Raw genomic sequence first — 27,397 nt, 5'->3', positions numbered from 1 at the left:
GCGAACGGAACCCTCTCGCTCCACACCGTAATCGAACGAAAAGTCGATACAGTCGCGCGTAGTAAAACGTTCTCAAAACAGCCGGTTCGTCATTTCGCGATTATATTGGAGTTAGACCCCTGCGCCGTTTTATATTTTTCTTCTAATCGGCGGCGGCGTTTCAGGCGAAAATTTCAAAGTCGTAATAACAATTTATCGGCTGCGGCGGCGTGAAGCGGGCGGCGCAGGGGTCTAATTGGAGTATCGAGGTGGACTCGGACACACACCCGACGCAGTTGGCAGCAGACACGGCTCTCGTGGGTGCGCGAGTGTTGCAGGCTATCGATCCCGCCGCGCGCACACCGTGTCCCGTTTTCTCCGGCTCTCGTTTCATTGGCGCGGTCGTCGCGGTCACCGTGTGAGACCGTTCTCGCGAGCGAGCGGTGTTACAAGTGTTTTTGTGCCTTAAAATATATAACGCACTTGGAGAAATTAAGTCTGTGACTTTCCCGCGGCCCCCCCCCGGAGGTCGACGAGAGATCGAGATCCCTTCCACGTTCTTCCGTTCGGTGAGTAACGATCATTTTTGCGTACAATCTCTCTCCCTCTCTGTTCTCGTCTTTTCCTTAATTCTTTTTTTTGTTTCGTTTTTTTCCCATCAATCTGCCCGTCCCGCGGTACCGCTATATCTCGACGCGGATTACACTTACAGACCCGGTGCACGGGCACGCGCCGCGCCGCGCCGAGCCGAGCCGAGCCGGCGGCGGCGCGGCGGCGCTCCGTTCCATCTGGTGCGCTCCGATTACGACGACCGGATCTATCTTCGCTCGCTGGGGTCACTCCCAACCGGGCGCGATAAATTCCCGAGAGATCTCCGCGTCCGGCGCGGAGAGAAAAAGTAATAACCGTTTCTGTGCCGTAAGGTTCTTTCTTACAGCTAAAACGATTGGGTTTTTTCCTTTACCTCGTCAGTTCCTCGCTATGGATCTAAATGCAGGTATAATTCAAGTACGAGTATATTAAAGAGTGTCGCAATAGTTGCGAAACTGTCCTTCCCATTTTGAACGCAGTCATTCTCAGAACCATATCGAAAGTATATAATTGTATTGCGGAGATCGATTCTAATTGGTCTAATTCTAATCTTTAATTTGCAGTCTCCAAAATGCGTATAGAGGCTTCGATCACAATACTGAGGCAAGTGATGCGCACGTAGAATGTGAAATTCCTCCCGCCGATTAATGAACGGATAGATTCTCTCGCAACATCACGAGAATCGATCCATCTTTGGTCGCAATTGCGTTGAACAGTGGTTGTTAAGAGATAATAATATTGCAGTCAGCGAGATTTATATAAATGACAACTGTACAAGTTTTATATTACGACGTTATGTGGAATGGAAGTATAATGTAGTCGAAAAATTGTGTGGCTCGATTGTATCATCTGCGGATAAACTACGTAGAAATTTATTAAATGCATAAGCAAAAGAATAAAAAAGAGAATAAGAGAGAGAGAGAGAGAGCGAGAATTTAAATTCACATCGAAAGGTGCTATCAATCCAGTCTATGTCTTTTTCCCTGAGAGAGTATTATCTCTAGAATTATCTCTACATATGAAACTAATTATCATCTATATTGTTACTAGACTTTTTCACAAATAATGGAATGAGTTTATCGTGTTTGGTGGATTGTATCGTAATCTTTGCTGACAGCGCGACTGCCTGGAATGTTCAAGTAATGCGTACCAAAGGTGAAACGAAACTTTCATCGTGTCCCCAGCGATAAAATTTCGCTGTGGATAGTATTTATAAGTTTGACGCATCGCGTCACGATAAGAAAGCTTCACGCGCTCCTCGCGATTGATAGAAATAATGTTTCTGAAACACGCGGATCGCGTATTCTCGTCGGCGTCGATCGATGCATCTTTCCTTTTTCTTTCCGGAAATACCAGTTTCGATTAGCATCGACTGCGGTTACGTGGAATCGTTCGCGCGTCGAAAGGTCGCTTGAACGGAGTCGGACGATTGTATTGGAAGTGACATTTGCGCGAACATCCTACGTTATTTGAAAAAAAAAAAAAAAATAAGGAGAAAAGGAATAAGGCGAGCGTGTCGTGAAATACGTACATCTTCCAGTTGTACAAAGCGCATATATCAATTATTCTCGGACTTGAAAGTAACAAACTGAGGCTGAAACAATAATATCATCAATGAAATTGATCAGTAATTAATAAGGTCAATTTAATAAAATTTTATAAAATTAAAGAATAACGCACGAACACGAATTATAACGGTAACTGACTCTTTGAACTATATGTCAAAAATAAATAAACAATGAAGGAGCGCGTATAGGCCAACACGCAGGTTGTTATTGCGATTTCTGTTTATCCGTTCTAAAAATCTACGTAAACATTTCAACTGTGTGCGCGTGTGTGTGTGTGTGTATTCGCGCGCGCTTTTCTTTATTGCTTATTTATTTTTAAAAGATAACACGCGCAGTCTGGCATTGATCTGCGAATTAATTATCAGCGGAAGCAATAGAGAGATATACGTTCGGAAATAATTTTCAAGCGATTTCGATAGTAATAAGTAGGTATATCGCGATACGTTATACACGAGATGACGCAAAATTTTGAGTAACGGACTGTTGCGTTATCAATGCGAATATAAATGTTTTATGCGACGCTTTTTCACGGAGAAACAGATATATCATTTTATTGTGAAATTTAAGAAAAAACAAGCCAGTGAAGATTTTGGCCATTTCTCATCGATAAACGTACGTGGAAAGAATAATTTTGCTGACATATCTAAAAGTTTGGCTGTAGATAGATCATACAATAATTTTGACAAAATCGAGATAACATTGGCTTTAAAAAATACCTAGATAGCACGCATGATCAAAATCAGGATATAAGATATCTTAAAAGGTCTCGGAAACGTTTTAAGATAGACTTGTGTGTCCCGAGTTTAACAAGGATTCTTTCTGAGCACTACCCATATCTAAATTTGAGCCAAAGGTTATCCTATATTTCACATTCCAGAGATTGGAAAATCATTTTGTTCCATTAGGAAAATAATTATGTATTGCGCGCAAGTTGAAATATCAACTTCTCGCTCATGTTTGAGCATTCTACACAATTTAAGCACGATGATTTATCTAGATTTCAATAAATGCAACATGTTCTTGTTTCATTTTCTGAATGCTTCTTTAAACGCCATGGACTTCTTACTAATAACTTTATCGTATCCAAGAGATAAAAAAATATATAAAAATAATTTTTATTTACACCTTTTTAGATAAATATCAGCTTTTTTAAAAATATTTTCCGATGATAGGAAAGTTGTTCTTCCCGTGCAATATTTATTATTAGAATAATTTCTTTTAAAAATGTTTTAGCATAGATATAATAACTGTTTCACTGTTTGAAATAATATGTAGGTACATGTTATGTACAATAACGTATTGATTATTGACAATGTCTTCTTATGATTATTCTCGTAATCGATGGTACTATCTTGGCGATCAAATATATGTCGATTTATTTAATTCCCCCATGATGTAGGGATGCCATGTAACATTATAACTTTCGAGAGCCTCACACCCGCGCGAAACTACTTAATTCCTTACTCATAAGTAGGTGTCTTTTTATCGGAAATCATTACGTACATCGCACGTAAAAAGAATCTATCAGACACGAAAGAGAAAGACTAAGATTTTTAAGGAGGGAATTTTTTTACGTCGCGCCACGTAACGAGGAGCTTAATTTCTTTGTCTGATGGTAAGCGGAGGTCGATGGTGATTTCTGGACTGTTGTGCATGTATGCCTATATATATATATATGCGAGAAGTGGTTCAATTGAACTTCATACTCCAAGATACTTCGTCGCACTCGAAAGATAACTCTTGCGACTTACATATTCCTTATTATATTAAAGATTCCTTATTTCTGTGCAACGCAAGTAAAAAAGATTTAAAAGATATATATTTGCATCTAAATACGTAACCGTTCTCCATATATTTATTAAAATATTACGAGTATGAAATTCTAACAAATACATATAAGAAAAAGAATTATGAATTACTTAATGCCCATGCGGTAACTTGTTACAATTTCGTGATATCGTCGCGTTACCGTGAAACAGCTTCCCTCTCTTCGCTCTTTTTCTTGCAATTGCGATGACGTTATAGCCCATAAAGACAGGTCCATTGAACTCGTTAGAACGCATCGCGGCCTGTAATGCGCGGCTATACATCATCCCGTAATATGGAACAAAAGGTATTAAACGCAAAACCAGCCGCGGCAGATGATACGACACGCGTGATACCGTATGCATACGCTGAGGTCACGGAGGCGCACGTGCGTGTGTACTGTAATCTATGTAAACTCGTTAAACGCCTTTTGCCGGATCAGCTGCATCCAACGTCCGGTGTTAAATCTTTTAACAACACTTACATAAATATCTTTCCGGGCTTGTCTGCGTTATCGAGCGAGATATTTGCACGTATATATTACCATACCTTTACCTTTTCTTCCCTCTGTTCTTCCTCATTTTATTTATACACCGCGAAAAATGCGATATTCCTCTCTATCTCTCGCTCTCTTCTGAATTTAATTTTAACCAAATCGCAAATATAACGCTGAATTTATTTTCTCCTACCTTCTACAAATAGCCAAGCTTCTACTTTAATCTTGAAGAGAGATTTCAATCTTATCCCAAGGGAGAGGGAGATCCACCTTATCCGTGGTTCTCGCGAGTTCTCGTTAACGCAATTAATGTAATTAGATATCGTTGTATAATCGCAGATCCCTTGTCAATTTAGTAAACAAAGAAAAGAAGATAATTAACAATGTTCGCAATATAATGTTAGATGATCGAGTTTATACGGGATAATTTTGACTTCCAGATACTAACGGAGCTAGCAAGACTGTCAAAGAACGCTGAATTCTCGTGGCGACGGCATGTCGGCGCTTTAATTTTCTTCGTCCTTCATGGGCGAGTATCATGTTCCTCTGACCAACGGAGCTCGCATTATCCGGAAAGGTAAAGGAAACGAAATATATATCATGGCATTCTACGACGTGGGAACGGGCGACCTCAAGGAACTGTGGGAGTCCTATATCACCGAACCGCCGGTGAGTGCGCAACCTTTACATAAACTGATTTCTAAGAGAAGAGATGGAAACGTCGAGAATTTCATCGTAAAAGAAAAATATAGTATATATATATATAGTAGTTCCTTAGAAACCCTTTATTTTAAAAATTCTAATATATAAAAATTTAGCACTGATAAGATAGTGATTAATTACTTACATATTTTGAATATTAAGAGCACATATTGCTCAGTGCTTTTAATACTTAAAATAAGTAATTGATGTATCTGTTTTTATAATTGTTTTAAGTTGACACCGATATTAAATAAGAGATTTCTGCTGCATGATAGTTATAGATATATGACTGCGTCGTTTACTGATCGCAAATTTATTGTGTCTACGTGACATTATTATATGTTCTCGGGAAAGTATTTATTTGAAATCTCGAATGAAAGGAAGCTCCATTGGGGGATCGTAGGGACGCCTACATCCTTCAGAGGGTCGTGCATCCGCAATCCTCCACGTTATTCGAATATTTCGTGTCAAATCCCAAGAGACGGTCGACGGCTAGTAATGTTATCAAGACATATTACTGACGCATTGAAATATATATTTTTAAACATAGCACGAATGCCGTTATTTCCGGAACCTTATCTATTACGACGGGAATATACGATCGTACTTTGCAAGAGAATATTCACATTTTACAATACTATTTCACAGTACTGTTCGCAGAAGTGTCTCTTTTATGAGCTTCTTTTCATGTAAAATGCAAGGAACGCTTGCACGCGTTATGCTTATCAAATTGATTTTGAATGTTACTGGAAAACACACTTTTTTCCCTGCTTCTTACATATTCCTAAATGATAACAACAACAAAATATTTAATAATAGAGTGTGATACATATATTTGAAACATTACAATTTTCAAGTGACAACTACTTACAATTAGTAAATAATACAAAATAATTTATAAGGCTCATGTGAATAAATCAGTAAAGGAAAAAATAATCGCCATTAAGAGCCGACAAATTTTGTCGGCTCTTAATGGCGATTATTTTTTCCTTCACTAATATTTACTTAGTAAAAGTGAAAATATTGAAACTGACTTCGTAGACAATCAAAGTAAGATTTTATCAAAATAACGTCAATTCTCCAAATCTTTTTTCAGTCACTATATACTTTTCGAAACTTATTTCAATATCCTCAGAGTTCAGAGAAAGTGCACGACAGTCTTTAAATTGTGAATAACAATTAAAGAATCGGTCGCATACTTACGTATGCATCATGCATATATTAATCATTTATCATCGCGCTTATGGTGACACGGTTGCGACTTGCGCTAATTAAGCTTAAGGAAATGAGGAAACCGACAAATTTACATGATAGCGCCTTGTAGGACGTTACGTCAACGCAGCGCCGATAATTCTTCCACCAGAGTCGGACAATTCGTCGCGCCTGTTCCTCGCGACCCTCGCGTATCTATCTGCCATCCTGCGAGCGTACATGCACGACGGAAACTATTCTTCATCGCTCGCTCGTTGCATTCGCGACAGCAACAATAGCTGCGCGCACATGCTCCTTTCATTCTCTCAAACGTACGTGTTCTCTCGTCTCTTCGATCGGCGCGCAAAATGGGACACGGTCGCGAATTCCTCGCGCGCGCGGCCCTTTCACGTAAGAAATTCTCCTCGCACGCGAGGGCATCGTATTACTTCGCCTCACGCGCGCGACAAATTAATCCTAATCATTAACGCGTCGCCTCTCTTTAATACCGTTACGCCTCGACTATGTCTCTCTCCGGCGCGGCGCGGCGCGGCGCAGCGCGGGTGAATAAATACCAATTCGCATGCAGTCGTTGCTGTTTTACGCGCTGCGCTGCGCCGCACCGGACGTGTAACTTTATTATTAGTTATTGTTCTTCTTATCGGCCGCCCGTAGCTTCACCGAGTAGTAATTTAGCAGGTTTCCAAAGCGGCGCGGCGAGGAGACGCGGTTATAACCGGTATTTTTATCGTTTCCTAGAAGGTCGCCGATATCCACGTTTCGATCCCGTTGGAAATAAAATTCAATCGTCAATCGTGTGGTAGATGCCATCGTCTTAGAGACTCGAGTTAATCTCACACCGATTCGTTCTTCGTATATTCTTCTATCGAGGACTTACGCAACAAATGCTGGGAATGATGGCAATTATTTTTTTCCTTTTTCCATAGCATCATGCATTTCAACGTTATCTATGCAATGTAAAATTAAAAATCAGGACGTAACACGCGTTAAAAATATGTGTAAAAAAAACGTCTTAATCGAAAATGGTTATACTTGATATCTTTTTTTTACATAAACTAGATCTAGGATGTTTTTACATCTCAATTAAAATCACCATTATTGACATTTTATTCATTTATTGTATATACAATTGATTGTCTTCAATAACCTCTCGATCTCCCGAAATTCGCCGGCTTGGCTTGGTGCCGAGACACTACCGTGTTTCCAAATGTGAAGGATGCCGTATTTGGGTAGTAAGACATTATAATAGGTGTGTCCCCACACCTGTATAAATATCGCATCATTTCCAGTATGTTCACTGACACACGTCTTTCGCGAAGAGCCACTCGATTACCATCGTTATATTCAGCCGTTCATATATCAAATAAATATATATGTAAAAATAATTATTTGGAGCATAGAGCAATCAGTTCCCTTTTGAATGTAAATTTAACGACGCTTCGCGTTCTCGTCTGAATTAGGTACTTCTTGGGGAATTTCCGAAACTACGAATACTTCCGAGAAATGATATTCGGCGTTGTTTCCGGTTATACTCAAATAATTTGAGATTAAATTTTAGATTAAACATGAACGAATTATGGAGAAATGCTGATAAGAATGGAGAGGATTACTGAATTTCTTATATATGTATATATGCTAATAATTGTAATTGACGTAACGCGTCTGAACTCAAAATAGTTCTATGTATATATTTTCACAATTCGCAATTCTATATAAATACTATTTACAATTTTATCGTAGCTTTCACATATTTATCACTTTTCAAACGGGTTACAGAGACTGACTCAAAGTAACAAAACATAGTAGTGCCAAAACAATAAAACTACCAACTATATAAAATAATTCGATTTCGCTCGTTTTTTACAACGCAAAGTATAAAGAAAAAAACAGTCCAAATCGAATGATAATAAGATTGTTTTTTATAAAATAAATTTCTATATAGTTTATAATGTTAATACAACATAAAAATATAAAAATAGTATCGAACGTTTCGGAACTCACGGGTCTTTCTACAATCACGCGTACATCTCCGTGTTGATTTTGCTGGAATTTTCAATCTGTACTTAATTATTTTCACATAACAATGAATTATTAATATGCATCGAGTCTGGTTGTAACGTCATAAAATAGAAATTGAAAGGCGAATCGGCGCGCGGCGCATGCATGCCAATGCTGTCTCATCATATTTAGAGGGTCAGTCCTCTTTGGCAGGAATTACATCGAGCGATGGACAGTTCATCGCGCGCGCAAATACATCTATAGCTAATAAAATCGTTTAAGCCAACGAACTTTTTTTCATGAAAGAAAAACACGGGAATCCCTGCGTGCTAAATGCAGCCGAGTCTGGATTAGAAAATTATATCCAATTTCCAATATTAGAGACGCAACAGCTCATCTTAATCGTCGTCGAAACCACACCCATAATGAATCGATTACAAATTACTGTGTCGCTTAAGGCAAATATATTGATTTCTCTCTCTTAACCGGCTTTCCTCTCTCTAATAAAAAAACGGTGGCATCGCGCGATATGCCATCGACGTAACGAGTGTCGTGATTAATCGTGTTATTACGTGGAAGCGAGCAACGAAACGACGAAGCGTAGAAATGCAAACACAGCGAGTGTTCCCAATGTAACAATCGATACAGATTCTGAAACTCTAGGAATACAAACTGGGAGACAGATCAGAAATCGATTGTTACAGCGAAATTTTTTCTCCGAAAATATAACTCGATATTAATATTTTTGCTTACTACGAAGCTTAATTCATAACAGAAACGCATTTTTGTCTTAAAGAAAAATATAAGTCTTTGAAATCCATTGAAGTATTTTGTTGCTAATTTTATATTTCTTTAAAAATTCTTCAAGTTGTATTATACAATTCTACATATAATATAAAGCTGTCTGAAAAACAGAAATAATAATAATAATATTGTTACAATAGATATATATAATAGCTGCCAAAAGTATCCTATCATTAAATAGTTGTATTGTACAAATAAAAGATTTTAACAAATACAGATTTAGTATATAAATACTTAATCTAATGTATAAATATTTATTCTAGTCTTTATAAAATATATATTATATTCTTAAGTTGATTTTTAAAAGAATTGCATTAACTTGTGATACAAACTGAAAAAAAGAAACAGATTAATAAAACGTATCCATGTTTGACAGGTGCTGTAAACGTGGAAAATATTTTTTCAGAACACACCATTTATAAAATTATTCCCAGGGTCATAAAGACCCATATGTTCCAGTTACGGGTTAATACAGCTGTAATTAATTTCGCTATCTGTCCCGTTACGTTAAAGACACTTGTTTCGATAAGCGTCATTACCTTGACAATGTATGCCGTTATATTATCTCTAAGGGAGAGACTCGTGCACATTTTTCGAGTTTTAGTTTTTACGAGATATACGAATTTATCATTTTAGCGCTTCGATCAAGTTTATTTTATTCATTTGTATGTTTCGCATTTATTTTGCTGTAATATTTACATATACTTGGTGCCAGCATCAATCATTTAAATAGGCAAAAATCAGTCTAACGAATTTTAAATTCAAATAGTTCCAATATTGAAAATGTAGAGCAAGGTAATCTCCACCATGCGCGGCGCCCGTAACTGCGTGTCTAGGCTCGTGTGTATCGCATTTTTATCGTGGGCGTTGTAAAGCAATTTTCCTCACTTGCGCGCGCGTTTGTCGTGCTTGCGCAGGTGCTACTGACGCAAATGTTGATAGTACCCTATAGTCCTCGCGTTACACATTCGAACCTTGTATTGAATTAAATACTTTACAGCCACTTACGCGTAGTCCTATATAGAAAGAAAAAATTCATACAAATTTTTAATCGGTACAGATTTGCAGTGATAAAAATTAATTTATTATTATTATTTTGACAGTAATAAATTTATTATTTTAGCTTTATTCAAATTTATTTTATTTGGTTGCATATTTATTTTGTTGTAATATATTTTCACTTATCAACATCAATCGCTTATAAACAAATAAAAATTAATTTAAAAAAAACTTTAACTACGAGTAGCTACAATATTATTGAAAAAATGTAGAACAAAGTAATCTTACTATACATCACTCGTAATTGTGTGTTTAGGTTCATTTCAGGTTGCTCCGCCGGTTGACGTGAGGAAGTAAAATTCCTTCATATACTGAAAATACAAAGTATAGAATCGAAACGTTTGTTCAATAAATTAGTAGTTTTAGAGAAAGGAAAAGGAAAAAAATTATCGCGCACTGATTACTGCGCTAAAATTCTCATTAGCCTTTGATTGCCTTCGTTATTAAAAATAAATTTGTCTTACGAAAGTGTGATATTCTAAATCAATTAAATAATGTGAAAGCATTTTAGAAAACTCAGACGATTGTCGCACTCTGATAAGAAAATTATCCCCCGATAAAACTATTACTCTGAATAAAAATAAAATTATGAATTTTTTTTGCTTTTTTATATATGTATAAATTACAGTATACATAAATTGTAAATTTTTTTTACTTATTTATAAATCATAAATTATAGACTTTTTTTTACTTATTTATAAATTATATAAGGTATTGGCGTTTTATCTAACCATCGTTTTTTCTCAGCATGCCATTAATGTAAAAATTGAATGTCAAAAGCCCTCCTGATGGGAAAGCTTTCGTTTCAAGCCGCTACCCAGAAAGGGATGCAAGACGGACGTGTTAGGAAAATACACGAAAGTAATTTTCCTACAATATAACATAAATATTCAAGCGTAGCCAAGATTTTATTTAGAGAAGGAAGAGGGCAAATTAAAATTGTGAAACTTTTGAATCCGAGAGGGAAAAGAAGGATAGCCAAAATGGTATAGACTATTGGATTTGTTTCGTTTTATACTACTGTAATGTTTTATAATTAATTACTGACAAGTAAATCATAAAATTATACATATTTAATTAATTTTTTCTTTTAAAATTCTTTTAAATTAATTCTTTAAATAGAAAAAAAGTTAAATTTATAACATTAAACGTTTTGGATTCTTAGAAAATCTTTCTGTTACTCCTTTACCTCCAATTCTTTCTTCTTTTCTAAAATTAATTTCTCATGAATATTCATTAAATATAATCCGTTTAAGCAGTTTTAATTACTTTTGTTGTTTAAAATTTAAGGGATTGTGATCCCCTTTTGGCTACGCCCGTGTAAATATCGATTGTCTTTGATACGTGATGTTGAAGAAAAAACCTGTCGACATGTTGTTATCATAAATAAACGGTATTGTGTTTCCTACAGAAACAGGAAGCATCTCGACATCATAATTTCCATCTTGCTCCCATCCATCATTTATTGAAGACATAATATTAATTTTTTATTACAACATTGACATTCTTTTAATTATGATTTAATTTATTTATAGAATATTATTTATAGAAATATTATTTATAGAAATAAAGTATTGAGAATAGAATTGAAAATTATTAATTTATCTGAAATTGACTTTTTAACGTCACTCTTGGACTCGCTCTTGAATAACAGACCTTTCTTTAGAAACAATTTTTTTTAATTTCTGTTTACTTTATTGCTTATAATTATTTTACTGATAAAGGTACAGACAATTGTTCAATATTCCTAAATATCTGGCGTTTTGATTGAATGAAAAGAAATTTGTTACAATCTGTTGATTTAAAAATTATAAGCAATCGAAGTTGAATTAGATATTATGTCATATCCATAAAACGTATAATGTAACTTTGAAAGATTGATATAACTAATAAAAAAATAATCAATAATTAGTATTAATAAAAAAATAAATTGTTATTTGGATATAAAAAATTATTAGGTAATCAATGCTGCCTTGAGATGCTTCGTAATCATTTATTTATCTGGCAAACATAACGTACAATAGCAATATAGATTACATATCAGAGCATATCTAATTAGGAAGAAGAGATAAAAACAACTATGGTGTCGCAGTAAAATACCCACAATAATCACCATAATATAATGCCTGTATGAGAAAAATTGTGGTCGGTTGCCTTCTAGAGAGTCCAAAACCGGAAGCAGGAAATATGCCGAGCTCGCAATACCGGAAACATAGGCGCCAAGAGTGGGAGTCGAAGTACACAATAATGAAACGATATTGCGACACTTGTCTCACTGCACACGTCGCAAATATTATATAAAAATGAATAACCTCCAGAAAACGCGTATGTAGAAAAATTACGAAGCTTGAGTGACATTTATTTTTTGTGTAATTCGAATTTGTTTCCTTAACGAACAAATACAGTGAATATAAGAAGTATTTATACTGGAAAAAGTTTTCGAAAAAACGCCTGTTTGTGTGAAAAGTAAACATTAATTATCAATTTATCATATTTTGCTTCTACACAAAAAAATGTCTAAAGGATTATTCTGAGACCAATAACCTGCGAGCACTAAATTCTTTGACATGACAAGGCATTTTAGTGCTTTCACACAGCTCTCTGATTAATTTGTGACATTTTAAGACTATTTCAAATATGAAAATCAATTATGAATACAGGTCTTAAACGAAGCATGTCTCGAACGTCACATCTCTTACGAATCGGCTTTCTATCTTGACGGACATGCCGAAACAATATATTCTCTCCGACGAACTTTCCGCCCAAGCGAGCGGAACTTCTCGACTCCTCGATTCTCCATTCACGACATCGAGCGTTCTGAAAGAAAAAAAAAAATAAATAAATAAAAACGCCAATTACCGGCGATCGCTCATTTTCTAGCGGCACATTTCCTTATCGCCGAGGCCCAGCACGATTCCGAACGACCATGGCACGTAAATAATTATTGTTTTTCCTGGCTTCCCGTTTGTTTGCACGCTTGGCTTCCCCGTCCGCTTCATCGTTACGCCGCAGCTTAACCCGCAAACGGAGGAAGGAAAGGAAGGATCGGAAGAATTCACGACAAAATCACCGTAGCGTGACCTTTCGACATTTATATCAAATCTTTCAACAACGGTAGCCGTTCGACTTTTACAATAGCTGAGACGAAAAAATACCAAGCGACTTGGAGACTCTTCCTCGTACGTTTTTTTTTTTATTGCGCATTAATCTCTGAAACAGTTAGGGTCTGCGCACAATGGAGGAACAGATATTAGATATTAAAATATTAACCTATCAGATACCAGATACATCGGATACACGATTCTGATAGGTTAATATTTTAATATTTAATATCTGTTCCTCCATTGTGCGCAGACCCTTAATCGCGACTATCTCAGATTGATCTTTCATATTTTTAGATCCACATCGTTACGCTTAAAAAGTATAGATATTGTATTCCCTTATTTCAGAAATGACAACTCAAAAAATTAAGTTCTTCAGAAAAGGGGGAAAAAATGTTATTTTTTAATTTGGCAGAAAGTTATTATTATTAACTAATGAAATAATATTGCTAAACAAATTTTGGTCGTATTCTTGGTCGTGACACTTTTATAAATGTAATATATCCTTTCTATTGTAACAAAATATATTATTTATAATCAATCGAATTATAAGAATGATTTTTTTTTCGAGCGTATAATGCAAGTGGAAAGTAAAAATTTATCGATCGCAGGATACGATTGTTGCGTTCTTACCGTTTCTAGCTTCTTATCGTCTCTGTGTTCGCATAACACCGTTAGATGCGGGATTCCACCTTTGTACATGCGTAACCGTAAACTTTTCTTTCGCGCACTCTGGCTCGCGAAGCTATATTCTCCCTCTTTCTACAAGCATGTAATAGTACAATTCTAAACTGCAGGCTTTTCTGTCAAAGAAATGTATATCTGCAGTGAAATTATTGAATTTTATAAGATTTAATCATTTCTAAACAAACATTTTTTTTGCTTAATTTTGTACATTATATGTACAAAATTAATAATAAAATATAAAATTTTTGACATTTTAAAATTTTAGAGAGAAAAGAATTTCTATTACACTGTAAGAAATTTTTTTGATGTGAAACTAAATTTTAATTTTATTATTCTTTGCATTACAAAGTGCAATTTCCGATTTCTTTTAACTTTAGAAATGTCTTAAGTATTATATATTCGCCCCTTTTTTTCACCGAGTTATTTAACGTTAAAGCAAAAAGGGGCGTTTTCTATTTCAAAAAATACTGCAAAAGTATATTTTTAGACTAATTTTAAAAAAGTAACGGAAAAGTAACGAAAAGTTACTTTTTCGAGTAACAGTAATTGTAACAAATTATTTTTAAAAAGCGATAATTAATAACAGTAACTCATTACTTTTTTTACTCGATAACGAGTAACACACGCTGTAACTTGTTACTTTTAAAAAGTAACTTTCCATTCCCTGTGTAAAAGCATGAAACGTAATTCGATATCTTATACAAGATTTGTTGCGTGTGGGACATCGTAATGTATATAAAGTATTGAAATAGTAGAAAACAGTCTACTTGGCCAGGCTTTATTCAAAAGACAACTATAGATAGATTAAATTGGAAATTTGTTCACCACGAGCAATTGATGAGAACTGTTTATACTCAATAGAGGTATTAAAAACACGGGGAAAAAACAGTATTTCGATAATGATCAATTTGACGTGTTCTGATCTTCTAATGTCCAAAATACTGATTAATGCGATTTTTTAAATAAAAGTAGATCTTTACGCCCCTTATAAAAATTTTTCACCTTTTTTAGCCCGTTTTTAGCCCGCGAACGGTTAGTTGAGTGGTGAAAATGCATTTTACTGAATAAGTACGATTCTGTTTTTAGGTCGCAGACAGAAACTTTTCCGTAAAAATAAGCGGTAAAAGAACATCAACAGATTGCACTCATGCAGGACACGAGTATATAGGAGTGGTAAAAACGTACACATTATGAGTATTTTTAAGTGGTAAATACTGTGTAAATTTGAGGTGAAAAAACGTATCTTTAGCTACCAGTGTGAAATACTCATTTAGCACTCAAATAGTCATATAGCGAAAAAAAAGTGCTTGCGAGTGTAAAAAAACAGGCAGAAACGGACTAAAAACGGTCCATATGAAGTCCAAAAACGGTGAAAAATTTTTATAAGGGTCGATATCCAGGTTTATTAAGGAAGTCTATAGATACTATTCGATGAAAGAAAAATTTGTAAAAAAATTTAAGATTATAGAAACTTGATACGGCATGTAACATATTGCAACTCTGTGTATTGAATTATGTGTAACCTGATGAAAAATGTAGTTTGACAAATTAGTCATATTAATCGAATGAAACATCGTACTTCGACAATAAACATAGGAACGCAAATACAGAGCACGAAGAACAGGGCTGTCTCGCGTAAAACATAATGCTATTATAAAGATGATTTATGAGAAAATTCGAAAGCAATATTACATCGTTCGGATAAATAATCTAGTTATCGCGCTCGATATTATTCATCCACTATATATTATATCTGTCACAAGTTGCCGTCAGTTAGTCAGTTGAACGCAAACGACTTTCAATCTTCTTGTGCCAACAGTCTTCTTACCAACACGAAATAATTATTATATTACCGCGGCGCGTGCAGCTCGTGAATGAACGCAGTGCAATCTGTCGCACAAGCACAATTGAGAAAGAGAGGCTGTTTCATGAAAAAAAAAAGAAAAGAATATATTTTGACCCTGCGGGCATTGTAAGGTAAGGTAGGGTAACGTGAGACGATAGTCATGCGATTTACGATATGACGAAGAAGAAATTCTGTCGACCTTGAATAATTCGTCACGATTAGAATTGCACATTTATCACAGCACGTGCTGCTTTCGTCGCGGGCGACAGACGCTCACTTATCCTTTCCGTTATCAACAACCGTGAGATTTGAACGACAGATAGACATAATGTCCACGCTAAAATTGGATAATATTAGTTGAAATAGATTAAAACTCGTATTGTACATAAAAAAATTTAAAAGGTTACAAAAAAATGATGTATTAAATAAATAATAATGTTACTAATGCATTATTATAATTATTGTGTTAAATATTAATACACATATTAAATAATTCAATAACATTATTGATGACGCAAATATATAATGCTCCTGTTTTAATGGGAAAGAATTATTTGTTTTATTAATATCCGCGGGTTTATCAATGTAGAAAAGAAAACTTCAGGACTATAATTAAAAAAAAATTTTTTTTAATTATTTACTTATAAAAAATAATTTTTTAAATTACATTTCTAAAGTCTCTTGAAGCCATTCAATTGTCACTCTAGAAATTTTCCTCTACCTCTTATAGTTTCAAAGATATTCGCTCCGAAAGAGAAACTGATTTTTTTCAAAGGGGTGTTTCACCCCTTAAAAGTACGTATGGGCACGTATAAAAAAAATACGTATCGCTTATTTTTGTATAAAGAGTAATACTAAAAACTCATCAAAATTGGAGTGTCACGCTTGGGTAGGTTTACTTGTTAGCGTGGAAGGTGCTGTTATAGAAAAAATGGGTAAAACACTTAAAAGATAAAAATTTTCATTCCAGATCTTTTTCTAGCCTTTTAATTTGTGTCGAGAATGTCATGCTGCTTTTTTCGTTTTATTTGAATTTTTTCTTTAATCTCTCTCTCTCTCTCTCTCTCTCTCTCAAGATTATCATTAGAAGGGTCGATAGCGCTAGGGGCGACTTTTTCCAAAACGACGCATATTTATCAGGCGTGTTAAACAGACACGAGCGATTCGCTCGCAGGTATAACGACAACGATAAAAGGCAAAACAGTGACCTGGTGAATCGGTCGTGTTGAATAGTTACGCGCAAGTGTGATAAGCTCTTATCAGCTGCGCCTACCGTCGCGTCGCGCGCTGCCTCTCTTTTTCCGTCTTTCTTCGTCGCATCGTCCTTTTTGAAACCTTATACGTACTGATTAGTAATTCCTCGCATTTATTTGACCTAATTGATAACAGCATGGATTTGCACGACACCGATTCTTTACTCTCCACGCACGTACGTGGATGGAGAGTACGCAACGAGTTAAATAAAGCGCGTTAATAACAAAATTGAAAACTTCGCTGTGACTCAGATCATTTAGAATTGTCCAAAATTCTTCTGTACGAGTAGCAAAAGATATCTATAAATCTAACGAATGAAAAAAATGAAAACAAACAAATAAAGAAGAATCGATCAAAATATTAAATACCATGTTACGCATATATACTATAATACATTGTGATCGATAAAAAAAAAGAACTAATTAGTTTACATCCTTGACATACATATAATGTTGTACAATGGACTATTGATCTGAATACTGCGTATAATTATACTAATTATTGATAAAGTCAGTTAGTTAGTTATATAAAAACATCCTGCAGGGACTTCAACTTGGAATTTATAATTATGTATAAATGATTCTAAATTACACGTAAAGAGTGATGGCAAAAAGACCAGTTTCTTCGCCCATTTTTTGTACTTTGAATTTCAAACTTTTTTTTATGCCAAATAGTACTATATGATGTAACGTTAATCCTAGAGAAATTTTAAGGTGAGCATAGGCACGATTCCGGAGATATGAATGTATAAGTTTGAAATTCGAGGTCCAAAAAATAGGCGAAATTTGCCATCACTCTTGTTTAGACTTATTAAATACAGAACAAATGTATTTGAAACCTTTCGGCACGAGTCACCGTATGTATCTAGAACTGTATTCGAAATTGAATTGGAAACCGATGTTTATATTCAACGTTTCGTATATCAAGGATGGTTGAGGAGACACAACGCTTCGGAAATAATTTACAGATATTTTAAATTCAAATTCCTGGAATATAAAACAGCCGAAACTTTTCCGTGTGTCTAAAGTTTTTAATTTATTTACTTCTTCTACAGTGTGCGTACTTCTTTCTCGTGTATTTCTGTAACAGCTGACAACAATAATAATTGAAATTGGCTCCGCGATTAGACCTTTTGACTCTATCGCGAGTATTGTGTCGCCCAATAGCAATTCGCTGGCTTTATTGGCCTTTCAGATTCGAATACTAATCGATGGAGTGATATATCTCGAGGTCACGGGTACAGAGAGAATGGCCCTCTGCATTCGATTCGAATTATCGTCATTGATTGCACTATTCTTAGACGCAATACTAGAAAGTAATAAATTCGTCGAGCGATAGAAGTGCGACTCATAATATCAAATATTACATGTGTATTTAACACAATTATAGAAATTCTCGTCTGCTTGTGTTGCGATATGCATTTTACTATTTTTGTTTTATCTTAAAAATTAACCCTATCCTGTTTTATCGTGCAAATTTACATAATGCCGTCGAGTAATTTTGTATCGTAAGTGAGCAAAATTTGCAAACTTTGACATCGGTATGTAATGAGTAAGCAGCCAAATATTCCTTTTTCCTTTATCGCGCATAAGAATGTCTTTTATGCTAGATAACATCTTTTAACCCCTATTGTAATCTGCCGAACTACCTGTTGATCCTATATGGATAACAGAGAGAACATTCTGACGGATTTATTTCATGTTTCCCCTCAGATAGCAAAGACTAATTTCGGGTAGTAACCGTAAATATGCCTCGCTAAACACCAATTTTCGCTTACGAAATTACTCGGCCTATTTATTCAATCAAATGTACGTGCGATTCATTTTTATATACTTTAACAAGGTAATTGTGAAGACAACACGGATTAAATAAATTTTAATCACGCAGTTATCTGAATATGTGATTCAAAAAATAGTAACGAGAAAGGAACGAAAAGATCAAGCAGCATAAAAGTGAAAAGATATAATTTCTTAACATAAAATATTAAAATAATGTGACATTTCGAGATTTATTAAGGGTGAGATTTCTACATTTTAATATAACACAAGTCGACATAAATTTATTCTGTCTTCCTTGACATTCAATGAACGATAAAAAACGGAACAACACTTGCGTAAACTTGTGTCACCAAATAAAAAGCATCCTGAGTTACGGATAAAAAACGAAATTTTATTTGGCGAAATTTTGTTTTTGCGAAAAGAAGCTCGCTCGATGAATTCGTCGTCATTGGAATTCGACTGATACAGCGATATACAAAATTTGTCAAACTAAACAGCTTGGATTTATATGTCATCCGATTCTGTCGGTGATTCTCGAGCGCGAGCTCGAGTGGCCGAAGTTTTCTAGAGTTTCTTGCGAAGGTTCACGGCTATCTGTTAGAAAGGGATCTGGTTTTGAAACGAGTTGTATGGCAGTACATCGTACACGGGAGAGAGAGACCTGTCGCCGTCGCCGGCATCATCGCTCGTCGTCGGCCATGGTGGGGAATAGACGAAGTGACGGGATGGTTCAGATGAAACTCGAGGACGTTCACCTTTTTTCGTGACTTTGACGAGGCCGACAGACGCCGTTGAACTACCCTTCTCTATCAGCTGAAGTCCTGAACAATTGACCTATTCGTTTACAATAGACAAGTCCGCCTTCGTGATTGAAAATAGTGATTACTATCACATATATAGTGTGTATGTGTGTGTACATATATACTATGGACAGCCTAAACGTATTTTCGAGGGAGACGCCAATCGTATTATCTATATTTTTAAAATATTTCCAAAATACGAAACAATGGAAATTTGAGATTTACACAATTTGTACATAAAAATTGCTTATATAAAATATTAAATAGAATATTTCATATTAAATCAAACGCAATACAGTTGAATACGTTAATTAAATACCGTTCTATCGATATATCCAAAATATTTTTCCTGCATTGAGAAGCAGAGTAATAAACATTAATACATATGTTGAATGAACTCAGTCAACGCTTCTTAACATGTTAAGAACACTAATACCCGCAAATCTTTATAAACAGTCTAGTATTGTCGGAAATTTATTACGAGAGAGAGAGAGAGAGAGAGAGACAGAGGACGATCTAATCACGCATAACGGATATGATTTCTTTCGTTATGTAATGATATAGTAACGCGCGCGCGTGTGTGTGTTCCGAAAATATTTGTGTTTGCCGCTGGTCTTATTGATATTTTGTACGTTCGGGTTACTACTGTATCAGCGTAATTAGAGATATATTCGGCCGGTGCATGCCGTTGACCTTCCCGCAATATGTCTTCGGGTCTTCACGCCGACATCGCAAATTTCTGCGCCGCTGCTTACCGGCATAAGCAGTTTCGCGATCGCGAAACGAAATCGGGTTGTTTTACGGGTGCGATATGAAATACCGTGCGTGGATGTTACGCAGTACACGTAACAATACCACAGATCCTTTTACGACTGTGTTTTCATCGGAGATTTAATTTGTCGTGAACTGTTATCGCCTTTTTTTATTGGTAATTTACGCTCGTATCCGTCGACGATAACACGACGGGCGTGCACAGATGTGCTGGACACTGTTGTTCCTTTTATAACGGTTTACAACTCCCACGTCGCGCGATCACCAGATTATCGCTCCAATCGCCTCACTTGCTATTCGTATTGTCGATGGATAGAAGAAACACTTTTATTCGCGCTTTAATTCTCCGGTGTTGCAAAATTTGTAACTGACACAGGTTGCTTTCCAATTGCTCGACACATCTTAACACAACGTCCACAGAAGTGCACAAAGTGTAGCATTATGCACGATTCAATTGGAATAAAATGTGTACGCTGTGCACAGTTTCGATTCATTTCGGATAGAGTTAGCTTATGTGTTGTTTTTTCCGCCAATGTTGAATAAAAGAAAGAGGAAAAGTTCCGGTCACTCAACGTTCTCCTCATTTACAAGGGTCGCGGTTAGTAACATGTAATTGTCACAAGAAAACACAAGCTTACGTAGCTAATTACAATCTAACCATTCTATATATAGCACACCATTCTATACTAAAGTGTCTTAAGCCTTTAGACTACGGAGGCCTTAGTAATATTCTTCGTACTAATCAGTATACATATCTATATATATGGAAACGATTAAACGTCTTTATTAATAAAAAGGTTGGATTTAATTCGTTATACTGTTTCCTCAAAATTTCAAAGTTGCAAATTTACATAATTTATATTAAATAACACAAATAAGTACTATAAAATACCTTTCGTACATAAATGTTTTACATAAAATTAATGTAAATAAAAAAATCAAATAATTTTCAAACTATTAAATATAAATTTTTTATTTACAGATACTCTCTAAAACATAATATTATAGATATAAAACCTAGAAAATTTTTATATTTTTTAGTACCTAAATGCTTTGAAATTATACACATCCTTAAATTTAAATCTGCTTGAGATCGAGACGAAAAAAATCTTTCGCTTTATCTACATTAACATATGTCTAATTAAAAATTCAAAAGGTGGCAAGAAAGTGTGACTAAAACATGAACGAACGAACACGCCTCTTATATCTTTCAGCGATTAATTAATTGTAGTATTAATAATGCAATAATAATCTGCGTATAACGGAGAGGAGTATATAATTGTTCTTGAAAAAAATCGAAGCAATTACGCGAGACCCCGGCCGCGATTTCTCGTGGACAGCTGAAACGACGAATTAATAATGCCGCAGTAGCGAAATAACTCTCGTCGCGAAATAACTCGTCGGACCCCCGGGCTCGATCCGCTTCCCGTGTTGCGCCGCAGTTAGTTAATCAATCGCTACATTGCAATTTTGTGGCGGAGAAATTCAATCGGAATTCCCATTCCGGAGGGATACAGAAGCGCCGAGCGCCGCTCGGCCCTTCGAGCTGATCGCTAGAGAAAATACCATACTATTGAGAAAACAGATCAGTAATTGCAACACGAAATATATCGATGATTAATTATTTACTTCATTTATTGATAACAATTCCGTATTTATGTTGTATATAACTTGTTTGTAAATATTTTCATAATCTGTCAAAAATTCTTCAACTTCAAATTGTTAACTTTATTGATGAAAAATTGAATTAGTTGTTTAATAGACGTACCTTATATTTCTATTATTATATTTTGAACTATGAAAAAAACTTAACAAAGAGATCAATTTCTATCTGAAAAATATTTAATCAACGAATAAATTAACGAATATTGAAAAAGCTTTTATATTTAATTTATCATTATACAAATAAATTTATTACGATTCACAGCGATTCTAAATAAATAAATACGTATGTATGTATCTCTAAGTTTGCAAAGACATATACGGAAAATTGAATGATAATGAATGATAAGACGCGTATTTAAAGCTATGGATAGACGATCGCAAAAAGGGATGCACGTGTATCCTCCGCCGTATCTCCGAAAAGACAACGAGAAGGATTGCCCGTTACGGACGTGCTTCCGCCGGAAGTGAGACGTGGAAGGATGGGAGATAAGTGTTGGCGCGAACAGAGCATAACGGAGTGCGACGACGACGACGAAGGGCAAAAGGACGAAAAGGAAGAACGAGAGAGGGAACAGGAGAAAGGAGAGTGGTGTCGTGACCTTGCGAATCGAGTTCCGCATTGTTACAATCAGCAGATTTTTATGGAGCTACCGCGCGCGCCAAATGTGCGGGATATTTCGAAGCTCGATAATAAACTAGATCAGCCAGATGGGTTTTTATAATCAAATACGACTGAAAACAAAGTTTTAATTAGGTTCGAATAAAACGATCTATTTTAGACCAAACACGCGGTAAGTTTCCCGGATTTTTTAAAATTATTACTCTAGTACGCGAATAACATTATATAATACCGGAGCTGTTGACCGGTAATGATAAACCTTTGCGAGAAAAAAGTTTTATGCAATGTAAACAAGAGAATAGTAGAGGAAAACGAAGACGACTGTGATTTGAGTTCCGGGTTGTTGGTTACTAATGGTTCCATTGTAACTAATTACCTACTTGCGGGATATTCCCATCTAAATTAAGGAGACCACGTGTAACGAAGAAAGGAATAGGAAAAAAATGGAGACAAAGGCAACTGGAATGTAAGCGAGCTATAGAAATAAAAACGTAATTTTATAAATCAATATAAAGTTCTTTCTTTTAAATTAATTTCCATAAATAAATAGCACCACGGAAAGCGATTTTAGAAATTGCTTCGAACATATCCTGTACGCTTCTCACATCGGTATATTATCTTTATTATAAGCCGCTGTAAACGTACGACATCAGACAAACATCGGTTAAATCATTGTTCAAATATTCATTTCACAGCCGGATTTGCAGAGCAAACCGTGCATAACGGGGAAGTCCCACGACTAAAGGAAAACCGTATATACCAACTGTGCGAGACGGCAACGAAGCGAGAAGCTGAATAGCTGGTAGCAACATAGCGTCGTTATAGCGCAGCATGGAAAGATTTGTCTTGACCTTGGGACCAGGTTCCGCATTGCTGGGTCGCGCCCGGCAGGGTCCCCGAAGATCGCCGAAGGAGGCGTAGTCGTTGCTACCAGCTACTTCATGAACTCGCGCGGGTAATGGCCGACCTTCAACTTGACCGCTCAACTTGAGCGCCCTTCTCCTTCGCTTACGTGCGCTCGCGGTACGCTCGCGTATAATTTTAGAAGCACGCCGGGGTCCTTGACACCTCGCCTCAAGACGACGCGACGGACGGCGACCATTGACAACCGCGGACGCTGCCCCTCCCGTTTCCATTGACTCCCGTCACGGTTACTTTTGCAGTGAAATTTCCACGTTTTCTCTCCACTCTAGCTCGATTTGTGCTCTCTCCACTAACGTCGATTGATCAATCGGCAAATCTTTACCTCCGTTTCTACCAGCGTGAATTAATTTTAATTTTGGTTCAACCTTATCTTTACATTTTTTTTTTTCTAGTTTTAAGGAACAGGAGAAAGAGATATGAGAGATACGAGTAAGTTCAGTCAAGATTAAAGTTATAGCAGAAATAAAAGATTAATCTTGATGACAATACAAAGATATGAAAAAGATAAAATGATTGTGTCAAATAAATTCTTTCTTCATATATATAATCGTTGTTTTACTCAGGGAAGACCTATAGTGATCTGATAAACGACGATATATAGGTGATAACTATGTATATATAAATTTTATATGTAAAATTAATGTTTAAAAAAACGGTTGAATAAACTTTTGATACTTATTGCAATTAAAACTGAGTAGAGAATAAATAATAGGTTTTTGTAATCCTTGTAATTTAGATTTAGTTGCAAAAACATAATTTATTTAATATCAAGTCTTATTGGACCGCTAAGTTTCATAATTTATTTAACTGTATACATTAATTTACACACATAAAACTTATATAGTTGTTATCTGTGTATTTAGAATAGATATAGAAATATTATTCTAATATATCTAACTTTAACTATAATTGGCGCTTCTCTTACTCTTTAGTTAATTAGATTCTAGCCTAAGATTTTTTTTTAATTAAGAAAATATTTTAACGTTCAGCAAATTTCTGTATCACATTATAGATACTCAATCCAGATATCTTACTAAACACCAAAGAGGAGGAATGGAGCAATGTTTTGAGCTTCAGACACAATGTGATCCTGAGAGACCGTCTAATGACGGATGCAGCTCTTGGTGGACCACGACCGATAAAATCGGAACATAGTTACAGCCTTTTAGCTCCCAGCCCTCCTCCAAGTCCAGCAACGCCAGGAGCTAATCCTCATACACCAAATTCAGGTTCCGGTGCAGTCGGTTCTACTACAGTGACTACCAATTCCTCCATCGATTTCGCCAATCTGGACCATAAATCTCTCGATATCCGTGACAGAATGGACGGTAAGAAAACAATATAAATTTAAAAAAAAAAACATATAGATAAGTTTATCGTATGACATTCTCCAATTCTTTATCATTTTTTCTTCAAAACTAATTCCTAAGGGCTGTAAGAAAAGGGATGTAAAACATTATCACTAAAAATGTTGTTTTAGATATGGAAGAAGAATGTTTTCCGGCTATTTCGATAAGCAACACTTCAAATCACATCGAATCATCGTCGTCGTCGTCGTTATCGTCATCGTCGTTGCCATTGACGTCGTCATCTACCTCGAATATAATCCTCAAGAGAAACGACCTAGTACCTGAAGATAATGAATGTCCTGAAATCAAGGGCGAGCCTATCAGCGCCCCAGCAAGTCCCTGCGCACCTTGTCAGCCAAATTGTGATATGGTGGACGACAAAAACACGATAACAATAGTATCTCCGCAGAGCCTTCACTTCGCCAAAACCCATCTTTCACACACAAGTGACAGCGAAGAGGATGACGAGGAGTATTATCAGGTATCTCAACTTAAATAAATATTACGCTACGTAAATGGAGTTTTTAAACGATAACATACTTCGACAGTTAAGGTTTATCCGTTAATAAAAATTATCTACTTCCTACATTATTCATACTAACAGTAAAAAAGTATTTTACATTTTGTTAAAATTTTTATGTTAAATTTTTAATATAGTTAATGTTAATTCAATATATGTGTAAAGTAACCGAAACTTATAACTTAGACTTTTATATATTTTACTTTTAAACAAATAAACAGAACCGATGAGATTCAAACGCTTGTTATTTTAATATATCGATTCTATTAACGTATTGTCATCATTATCGTTGTCACTTGCTTCCAGAATATGGAAATTGAGGAGTACGATGTGATTTCTAAAGGAAAGGAAACGACTTTGCATGCGTCGAGGCAAGGATTACCGCCTACACCACCCAGTAGCGCAAGCTCTGATAGCGAGGGTACTGCTTCCGCTTCCTGTTCGCCGGAACGCCGAGATTCTCAGACTTGCACACAGAATCTTAGAGGTTTACTGGCACCGAGGCTTTACGTCACCAACGGCACTCACACCACCAGACAACCCATTCATACGCCTTTGATTTCCTGTCAGCCGGTAAGACACATTCTGAAGAGTTAACGTGATTTCTGATGAGTTATTGTTAAGTTAATAGGCGTGACCTATATTAGATTGGTTATAAGTAAACGACGTGGCATTTAGAAGGAAAAACAAGACTCTTGGAGAAAATTTGCTTTTGATTTTCGCAGTTACGTAAAAGAAAGGAATTTCATAAAAAAATTTCATTATTCTTCTGCTATCAATATGGAAATTTTAGCAAAAAGCTAAATAATTTACGTTTAAAAGAAAAATCATTTCTAATAATTAAATGCAGTTTCTTATTTTCTTCTTCTTATATTTTTATCTACGTCTATGTTAGTCTTATTTATTAAATAATTTTATTTAAATATAACTCGAGGATACATATACCATACATACATTTTTTAATAATATTTTTGTTTAATATACTAGTTTTGATGCATCATATTCCACATACTCTACATTCCATATTTACATTATTAATATCAATATATACAAAGTCGCGCACTATTAGTCAGCAAGATGATTAGGTTTGCATTAATGAACTCAAAAGTTTTTTTATGGATGAGTTTCACATATTTCACGTTTTATTCTTGTCTGCAGGATGGTGATTCATTATTCCTGTCATATTTATTGATCCAATGTATTATAATAGCGTGATGCACTTACATGCGATTGACATTACAGAAAGGATCTACGGGAGTATTAACATTGACGGAAGAAGAGAAGAGAACTTTGATAGCCGAAGGATATCCCGTGCCTACAAAGCTTCCACTAACAAAACAAGAGGAGAAATCTCTAAAAAAAATACGAAGGAAAATTAAGAATAAGGCACGTATAATAAAATTTCGAGTATTCCAATTCTTTCAAACGTTGTTCAAGCTGTGGAATTATGAACGTGATGAAAATTGTAATTTTTTGTTACGTATATTTTTTTGCAGATATCAGCGCAGGAATCACGAAGAAAGAAAAAGGAATATATGGATGGTTTAGAGAGGCGGGTTACCATGTTGACAAACGAGAATTCGTCTTACAAAGACAAGCTGAATTGTCTAGAAGAGACGAATCGCGAGCTAGTGAAGGAGTTACAACGTCTTCAGACCTTGCTGCAGCTACAACAATAAATTTATTCATTTCTATCTAGAATAGCCTAAATTTGTTTGGTATCGTTAAATTTTTATTTTTAAGAAGACTTAATGTTAATTAACGTTAAGTTTAATTGTTCTCCCTAAAAATGATTATTTGATCTGACGAATATTGCAACGATTCGCGATAACGTCAACGCATATAATGAAACAATTTTATATTGTTAT

General features: G+C 35.4%; 1 protein-coding gene across 2 annotated transcripts; it reads left to right on the top strand.

Moving 5' to 3' along the window:
* The first annotated feature begins 416 nt into the window (after positions 1-416).
* Positions 417-27,252, top strand: CrebA (Cyclic-AMP response element binding protein A). 2 transcript variants are annotated; one of them, XM_018549849.1, is made up of 7 exons: positions 417-548; positions 4,881-5,109; positions 24,673-24,988; positions 25,141-25,490; positions 25,836-26,102; positions 26,772-26,915; positions 27,026-27,252. In XM_018549849.1, the coding sequence occupies exons 2-7, from the start codon at positions 4,966-4,968 to the stop codon at positions 27,206-27,208; spliced, it is 1,404 nt and encodes a 467-aa protein (XP_018405351.1). In that variant the 5' UTR covers positions 417-548; positions 4,881-4,965; the 3' UTR covers positions 27,209-27,252. The 2 variants fall into 2 exon arrangements, with proteins under 2 accessions (XP_018405351.1, XP_018405352.1); XM_018549850.1 differs by lacking the exons at positions 417-548; positions 4,881-5,109 and adding an exon at positions 13,340-13,394.
* The last annotated feature ends 145 nt before the right edge of the window (positions 27,253-27,397 follow it).

This window comes from Cyphomyrmex costatus, unplaced genomic scaffold (assembly GCF_001594065.2).
Source record: "Cyphomyrmex costatus isolate MS0001 unplaced genomic scaffold, Ccosl1.0 scaffold907, whole genome shotgun sequence".
Taxonomy (NCBI): Eukaryota; Metazoa; Arthropoda; class Insecta; order Hymenoptera; family Formicidae; genus Cyphomyrmex; species Cyphomyrmex costatus.
The sequence above is the reverse complement of the archived record's forward strand: the minus strand, read 5'-3'. Positions and strand labels throughout refer to the sequence as shown.